The sequence below is a fragment of the Mangifera indica genome, chromosome 4 (genome assembly GCF_011075055.1).
Source record: "Mangifera indica cultivar Alphonso chromosome 4, CATAS_Mindica_2.1, whole genome shotgun sequence".
Taxonomy (NCBI): Eukaryota; Viridiplantae; Streptophyta; class Magnoliopsida; order Sapindales; family Anacardiaceae; genus Mangifera; species Mangifera indica.
The window spans coordinates 10012898-10022056 of record NC_058140.1 but is presented as its reverse complement, the minus strand read 5'-3'; the positions used below and the strand labels follow the sequence as shown (position 1 = coordinate 10022056).

At 31.3% G+C, this 9159-nt stretch overlaps 1 protein-coding gene across 1 annotated transcript; it reads right to left on the bottom strand.

Moving 5' to 3' along the window:
* Positions 1 to 1475: 1475 nt before the first annotated feature.
* LOC123213117 (gamma-glutamyl peptidase 5-like) lies at positions 1476 to 5181 on the bottom strand. The gene is made up of 4 exons (XM_044632478.1): positions 4669 to 5181; positions 2056 to 2217; positions 1799 to 1966; positions 1476 to 1704 (listed from the first exon to the last, which is right to left on the bottom strand). The coding sequence occupies exons 1-4, from the start codon at positions 4975 to 4977 to the stop codon at positions 1603 to 1605; spliced, it is 741 nt and encodes a 246-aa protein (XP_044488413.1). The 5' UTR covers positions 4978 to 5181; the 3' UTR covers positions 1476 to 1602.
* Positions 5182 to 9159: the final 3978 nt, after the last annotated feature.

Below are 9159 nucleotides of genomic sequence, written 5' to 3'. Positions count from 1 at the left end.
AAAGAAAAAAGAATTTAAAATAGTTTGTTAAATAGGTAAAGTAAATAGGAACTAAGTTTAAAAATTACAATTCATGAACAATACAAGTTAACTAAATCATACAATTTTGCATCCTCCAAGTAATATTTCACCAATAAAACTATACGTACTTATTTTGAGTATACAAATACATACATATTTGATATATGTCATTATATAATTCGATGATTTTGAATTAAAGATAAAATAATATCCAATCATATGATGACATACATAAATATAAATTCATTTATATACTTAAAATGAGTATATGTAATATTACTTATATTTGACTTAGATTCGCGTCAATTAAGATTTTAACTAATTTTGTGCACAAATTAAGTCTTGTGTAACTGATAGAGTTATAAGTATACCATTCGAGATGTTGAAAGCTGACTCAAAAGTTACAATAGATACTAGTATAGGAAACATATCTCTTGCCATAGGAGAGAACCTTGAATTTTGCGGTATTCTTTTTCCACCAACCCGACACATCCAGCTCACTTAGACTATCTTCAAAGTCCTCAAGGTACCATTCCAACTTTGTTTTGTTATGATCCTCTGTCCTTGAAAAATTCCATATAAGATTTGTCAAATTTTTTGGTCTTTTATTAGAGAAAGACTCCCTATTATCATTACTAGGTAGATCGGCTATTGTTAGAAATGTGATTAGATTCTATCCGAATTTGATTTGATTAAATTCAATCCTAGTTAAAATTAATCAGGTTTATCAGTTCAATCCTTGTTAATTACAATACAATTGGATTAGTCCAAGTCTTATTAGGATTATTAGAATAGCTGAAGTTTTAGTGCAAGTGCCAATAGGGACTCTGATTTATGTGAACCTCAAAAAGCACAATGAGACATTGCATATACGGTCTTGAGATTCGTATCACTGACTCAATGGTTCTCGTGTGTGGGATGTGTCTGTACAAAGTTGTATCTGATGAGGAGAAAATGTTAAGAATGTAAGTAGACACTCTGAATTTGATTAGATTACATTCAGTCCTCTCTAAAATTAGCCAACTTTTTAAGTTACAAGACAATTGAATTAGTTGCAGTCTTATTAAGATTATTAGAATAAATGAAGTTTCATTCAGATTAAGAGTTGTTAGATTCATAGGAGTCAATGTAATTGTAGGCTATATAAAGCCTCATGAATCCTTAAGGTATCATTATGCAAAATCAATAAAATCGAATTTTATTTCTCTTCTCTGCTTCGTTCATTCTCCATGGCATCTCTTCTGCAACTTGGGGGCTTTATTCCTCAACCTTTAGTGCAGTACAATCCCCAACCAAACGCCTAGTATCCTTTAATAATACATTTAGTGGGAATTAGAGGGTAATGCAATTGAATATTTGAAGAAATGCCACTTTTTCCAATATTAATTTAACGGGTAAAATCTCTTGTAAGTCTTGGGATGAAATTATAAAACAAGAAGTAAAAACTATTATAATAAAATCATAAACCAAATAACTTTTTATAAGCATAGATAGTTTCACTTGAAATTCAGACATTTCTAGGTTAAAAAAAAATAAAAACTTCTATTAAAAATTCATTGCTCCTTTTCCTTTTCAAATTCATCATAATTTTCCCTTGAGAAAACTGATGCATAACTTCTTCCATGCTTCCCTATCTGGCTCAAGTCCCTCCAGTTTTGCTTTAGCCTCGTTGGCAAAAGACTCCTACAATAAACACATACATTCCATCAATACTGACCGTTCACATTGATAAATATTCTCATTCACATGATAGCATGTAATTGAACGGTATACATACCATGATTAAGTTGCGCTGGAGAAGGCGGTCGATCAAGTGCAACAAGATGTCTTTCGTGTATTCGGGATGGCCTTGAATTCCCATCATATGATCTCCATACCTAAACATCTCGATCCCGGTCTTATCAGACCATGCTATCACTTCTGCTTTCGCAGGGAGTTCCCATATCTACGTTACCAAAATAGTATCATGTCATAAAAGTAGTATTTTTTGAGACAATGACATGGTGTTACCAGTTCACATTGGAACATACTGACCTCATCACGATGGCATTCGATGATGGAGAGGGAGGTTGGCATTTTAACTGATGAGAAGAGTTTTGATGAGGAGGAGGATGATGATAATTGAACGGTTGTAACACCAATGTCCCATCCTTTGATGGCTCGGCCTGTTTTTGCTCCTAATGAACGCCCAAGTACCTGATCAAATCAGCATAGTTAATAAATAAAGACAATTGTAGTAAGAAACAAAGTTGTAATATATACGCATGAGCTCCATTAGAAATAAACTTGTCAAGAATTAGGAGTTAATTAAACTTGTCGATACACTTGTGAGATATCTTCATGTAAGTCCAAGAATGAAAATGTTATATATATGAAAGCAACACATTTACTATCAACAAAAACAAAAGAAGTTTCAATCATGTAATGGATCCGATGGAAGACAGCAAATGTAGACCATTAATTTTAGAAAGAGAAGAAAACAAACCTAAAACTATTTTGTTGTTTCCTACTGTTGATGGGTAGAGGAGCTTTGAATTGTTTGTCAATTCAGCAGCAATTATCAAGTGACTCAAACCCCAAAACTATGTGATCATCTAACACCAAAAACTATAAATAATTTGCTTTAAAATTTCGTAAAAATGTATGGGAAGCAACAAAGATTGTCTGCATGATATAACACAAGTAAGATAAAAGGATTGCATAAATGCATAATAAAGATTGAAGAGAAATAGAAAGCACATTTTCCATGAGACAAAGGGGCATACCTTGCCGACAAATAGATGCTGTCATCTTTTGCATACACAACCCCACATACAAATGGCAATAAATAAATCTCTCTCCATATCAGTTAATTTTAATAATGAATGACATCGAGGAATCATGTAATCTTGATTGAATCTTTTTAATTGTCTACATTTGTAGATGTGTTTTTAGTAGCTGACTAATTTAATTAATCATACACATGTGCTTATATCATCTATAATTTGACCTAATCTCACGTTTCCCACCTATTCTTTCAGTGGCCTCCAGAAAAAATATATATTCAAAGCAAAAAAGTTGACAACCCCCCCCCCCCCCCCCCCCCCCCCAAGTCAAATCTAGTGTTTGAATTGTTAATGACTATTGATTACCAATATTTTATTAACACACTTACTCCTTTTTGAAAGAAAAAAGACGGGCGAGAAAGATGAAAATAAAAAAGGAAAAAGGAAATGAAGCGATTTGTTACAAACTGATAAATAAAGTTTAGAGTTTTTCAATTGTTCAAGACTACAAATCATTCATCAACAATCTTTTTTCCTTTATAAAAGATATAAGCTTAAGCTTAAGCTTGTTGGGGTATGACGAATAAAGCAAGAGTTTACGTGTAAAAATCCATAAAATATATACAATTTTGGTAATCATTCCTAATGCAAGTTGGCCTTTTCTCTAATACAAGTCATCAAAATTTATATGACAATTTTAAAAAAAATTCAAGTAATCAATTTTATATTCAATGAAAGTATGTGTATATAATTTTGAGTACACAAATGATGTGTTATCATATAATTAAATAATTCTGAATTAAAAAAATGACCCCAATCATCATATAATGACGCATAATTTATATATCTAATTATACAATCAAAAGTGTGTCTCTTTTATATTACCAAACTAATTGCATTATTAACACTATCTTTGATGATGACATATAATTTCCCACTTACTATATGGTTAAAAAGAGTCAATATCACATAAATGTGACCAATGTTTAGTACTATGAATTCTACACCACCCACTAACTTTTCATCCAATAATTTGACCCATTTATCATGAATTATATGCATTTATATATCCAAGCTAAAAATAAAGAGTAACAGTTTATACGTGTTATAATGTGATTAAATATTATTTTATTTTTAAATATTATTGATTTTGAAAATACCAATAATTTTTCCAAATGCTTTTGACCAAATTTTCATATGCAAATTTCAAATGTATTAAATGCTTGTTCTGAAAATAAAACCTTTTCTTTTTGACTTATAAACTTTTTTAGAAGCGCTTCTTAAAATAGGGAAAACATTTTGATTATTTTCTAAAATACGCAACAAATGTTTTTCCTACTCCAAAACACTTCTACGGTTCTACCCATACCACCAAATATATTTATTTCTATTTTCACATGATCAAATGAATCAAAACGCTGCCGAATTTGTTTTTAAATTTTTTTTTAATTCAAGATAAAATATTACAAGTAATGTTATGTATATAATTTTTATGTATAACTTTATACTTAAATAAAGATATATCATTATGTGATTGAATAATTAAAAATAAAAAATACACTAATCATATAGTTATTTATGCATAAAAGTTCTCTGCTTAGTTTTGTTGAAATATTATTTTTATTATTATAGCAGTAGTGAAGTGTTAACAATCAATTCTCCTAAAAAGAGGCCTACTTCTACTATTTGAGTTGAATAGATTTGAGAAAAACGATTCCAAATTTGGATGAATCCTCTCGCAATAAACAGCTATTTCCCGACTTCCCCACTTGCATTTTTCTTGGAAGTGTCGTCAAATCAACATTTAAAAAGACATATGATCGAAAATCTTTCAATAATTTTCATTAAAAAAATAAAAAAACAAACTAAAATTGATGAATACCTGGTGTCCAAAGCAAATTCCGAGAACCTTTTTCTTCAAGGAGTCGAGTTTCCTCAACAAGGCAATGAGTTTGCAGATCCAAACGTCGTTTGAATGAGCATCACTGCAACTACCGGTGATCACAAATCCATCGTACCATCCAATCTCTTCTTCATCCGGAAACTCACCTGCCACCACTCGATAAACATCCCATTTCTCTCCCTCCGCAGCCAACATTCTCACAAAAACCCCAAAATACCCTCCGTATTTCTTCTTCACGTATTCTGAATCCTCTGCACACAGCAGAACGGCGAATCTTTTCTCACCCATCACTCCCGATCAAAACTCGTTTTGTTTTTGCCTTTGATTTGTTTATTACCGCTCCCCCTTTTCCTCTCTGAAACAAGAACACGACGAGGAGTCTTTGTTCGAGAGAGAAAAGAGAGAGAGGGAGAGAGAGAGAGAGAGAGAGAGAGATTGGGGTGATCGTCTTTCTCGTTCCGGAATTCAGAATCAGACAGATGAGTGTTTCAGGCGGTTGCAGGGGAGTTAATATAAAGTCATGGAGTTTTGCAATGCGTCACGATTTTATCACTTATTTACAATTTTACCTTCAAAAGTGGATTTCCAAATTTACCCTTGCTTCTTTTTATTGAAGTGTTTTATTTCTGTTCTCTTATATAATGCTTGATGTGTCACATCATTCATGAAGTAAGTTGGTAAAAAATTAAATGTAATATTACTATATTTTCAATATGATCATAAATTAGTTGATTACTCAAAATTAAGAATAAATGAATGTTTTTTTTGGTAACCAAAATAAATGAATGTTGAGTTGTCTTGTAGGTTAATTTGAATAAAGATTAGCCCAAATGACTATTTCTCACCCAAAGTTTGGTGTAAACCCAATTTTCTATCTACTAATTATCAAAAATACAAATATCTATCCATCTGTTAAATTTTATTGTTATTATTAGGAGTAAAATTATCATTTACTAAAATATTTAAAAACCAAAAAATTATCATATTTCCCTCTCTAAGTTTAAAAATTTAACAATTTTTCTCCTATACAAGGTTTGAAAAATTAACATTTCCCTCTAGGGTTTTTCCAGGTGACGACGACGACGTTCTCTTTTCCTCTCTGCTTCTCTCTCAATTGCACACTATTTTTTACAATCATTGACCAAAGAAACTAGCCAAGGAAGACGAATCGTTCGTCTCTAGATGAAGACGCGATTCATCTTCATGTGGAGACAAAGAATGGTCTTCGTCAGTCGGTTTTCTCGATTAGTGATGACCAAAAATGAAGCAAGACTAAGAGAGAAGCTAGGAGGGAGGGAGAATGTCATTGTCGTCATCGTCTCCGATCACTGACAATGTGCTGGAAAAACCCTAGAGGAGGCATGTAAGTTTTTCAAACTTTAGATTAGAGAATTTATTAGTTTTTTAACCTGGGAATGAAAATGTGATAAATTTTTATCTTTTAAAAATATTTTTGTTAAATGAAATTTTCTTTATGGTAATAATTTCGTCAAATCAATTCAAAAATTCAATTATTTTTAGGTCACAAGACTTATTCCCACTCGAGGTTTGGTTGAAACCATAACTCATAGTCGTTAAGTTTCAAAATTTTAAATACCCACTTGTAAATTGTTTAATTTAACAAAATCTGTTAAATTTACGAGTAAAAATGTTATTTTATTTTTCTCCTTCGGCATAGAAACTAACAATTTCTCTACCCAAAAGGTTCAAAAGTTACATTTCTCTCATAGGGTTTACAATTTATTCCCTTTTTTTCTAACGACCAAAATCTGACCATAAATCAACGGTGCAATTGAATGTTAAATGACAATTATATCTTTCAAACGAATAAATTTTATTAACTTTAACAGTTGACGAATGGGTATTTAGATTTTTGAAACTTAGTGGATGTGAGTTTGGGGTTGCAATAAACCTTAGGTGGGAATAAGTCTTTTGACCTTATTTTTATAACTATTAATTTCACAAAATCAATTTGGAAATCTAATTATTTTTTAGATTATAAATCATAAAATCAATTTGGAAATTGTAATGGTTCTCTCTAGATGAACACCCTCTAAGCAGAATATGCATACTAAGAGATAGACCTGACAATTTATATTATTGGGTCGTGCTTATGTTGTATTAATCTAGGTCTTGGATCAAAGATTCTAAACCCTAACCTGACCCAAAATAGAAGTGTGTCAAAATTTTTTAATTCTAAATCGAACCAAAATAATTTTGGGTTGACCTGACTAGATCTAAATTACCCTAAATTAGGTAACAAACAAAATCGTATCAAAATACAAAATGTAATGATATAATTTGTTACGAAACAATACACTTTGTCAAATATCATAGAATCACTTGATCTGTTAAAAAACACACACGAAAAGACACTTTGACACAACTATGACACTTTATCAAAATAAACTTGCTCTATTTCATATTAATACTATTAGTTTGCATATTAGTGATGAAAACATGTTATGGTTATGTGTGAAAGGGACAAAGTCTATGAGAAAAAATTGAAAGGAAACAAAAGGGTGAGACAAAATGTTGAACAAAAGCAAAATCGTGAGAGAAATTGTTGAAAGGAAACAAATGGGTGAGAGAAAATGTTGAAAGGAAGCAAAAGGGTGAGAAAAAATGTTGATAGGAAGGAGAAAAAGTTTTATAATATATTTACATATGCAACTTTTTATGCTTTCCGAGCTAGCTTTGCACGATTTGAGTTGAATCCTATCTTATATGAGTTCAATTCATTTTCTAGTTAAGCCATATATTATAGCTTGAGTTTGGTCCAAGTTTACAAAAAACAAACTTGAATTGAGTTAAACCAAGTTATGCCAACTCTAGAGACTGAGCTGACTTGACTTAGATCTAGGCCTACTCACACATAGTCATACATAAAACATAAATGGGCAAACTTCATGCCCTAGTTGATTGCTCAATGGTCAACGATGTCTAACGGTTGTTAGAACGTTAGAAAACTTAATTCAAAATCTAGGTGCTATGCACACAAGCGTATGTCTTGTACCACACCACCGTGTGTCAAATCCATAAAACAAATCAAGGAAACCTAATTTTGATCCATAGTTTGGTTTCTACACTTCGCTCAAGCTTAACGCATCAAAGACACCTACATTATTGATCTTCACAAAAACTATTTTATACAAAGAATGTGCAACATAAATCACGTATTCCGTTTAATTATAAGAATCTAATTAATATTATGCTCAACTAATCTCAACCAAACAACATATATTCCCTCCATAATTCAACATTATACAAACATCTCTAAACTAGTAAGGCAACATATAATTTTCAACACCAATATACAAGAATAGATTAACAAATAATGCGTTAATAGCGACAACCTCTTAAATTATACCATAAACATCATTCCATTGGTGACTCAAGATCAACCAAATAATCAGTATGATTCAAGCATCATCTATCCCTTAATCAAACATATAATGACAAGGAATCAAACTTCAATCCATAGTCAATTTTTGCATTAACAGAGGGTGTAAAGTATCCCACTTGCATGATTGATGAAGTGTGGCTACCTTGATACCTTTTCTTCATGATTTTCACTACTTCTCCTCATTAGAAAATGCCTTGTCATTGTCGAATACTACCACCAAAGATCAGAGAATCACTCAAGTCTACCCTCTCTATTTTTTCTATTAACTGATCATGCCTTTTGATAAGGAAAAATATCCATAAAACACAACCAACATACTAAATATAAATTATTTCCACGTAACGTCATACATGGGTATGTGTTTCACCACATACGATCGTGTATCACTTAATTCAATATCACGTGATACTCCATTTATCCATTTGATGAGACAATCAACATACAAGCATGACTACCTCATGCATGGTCGTGTGTCACTTAAAAATCATACTTTAACATTAATTTCACATTCAATCAAACATGAATCAAACATAACCATGTAAAATGACTACTATGCCTTTGAGATGTACTTGTGAGTGTTGTATATCACAAGTTGTTAAAAGATATATTTCATAGACACTAGGACAACCACCCATATAAAATCCTCTTGATGGGTAAATCTGATGGACACATCTACAAAATGTGTGCCTATATGTTACACTAGGTCATCTTTAAACAACTTTGACATATGAAATTTGTTACCATTTTTAGTTGGGTTGCTCAACACTATGACAGTTTTAACCATATTACCTATGTCCTTAGTCAGAATAATACTAGGTTAATGGATATTTCTAGAAAGATCGCTTTATATAAGCATAGGGTTCTCACAACCACTTGACATGCACCAATCCCCTTACCACAATTTTATTATTTTAAGGACATTTATTTACTTTTGAATATAAGATTTACGATAAAAAATAAAGTTATTTTGTTAATTAAAATTAAAATTAAATAGTTTACATAACTATCATGATTAACTTTAAGACACCTACTTTAAAAAACTCTTGCTTGCATTTTGACCAATC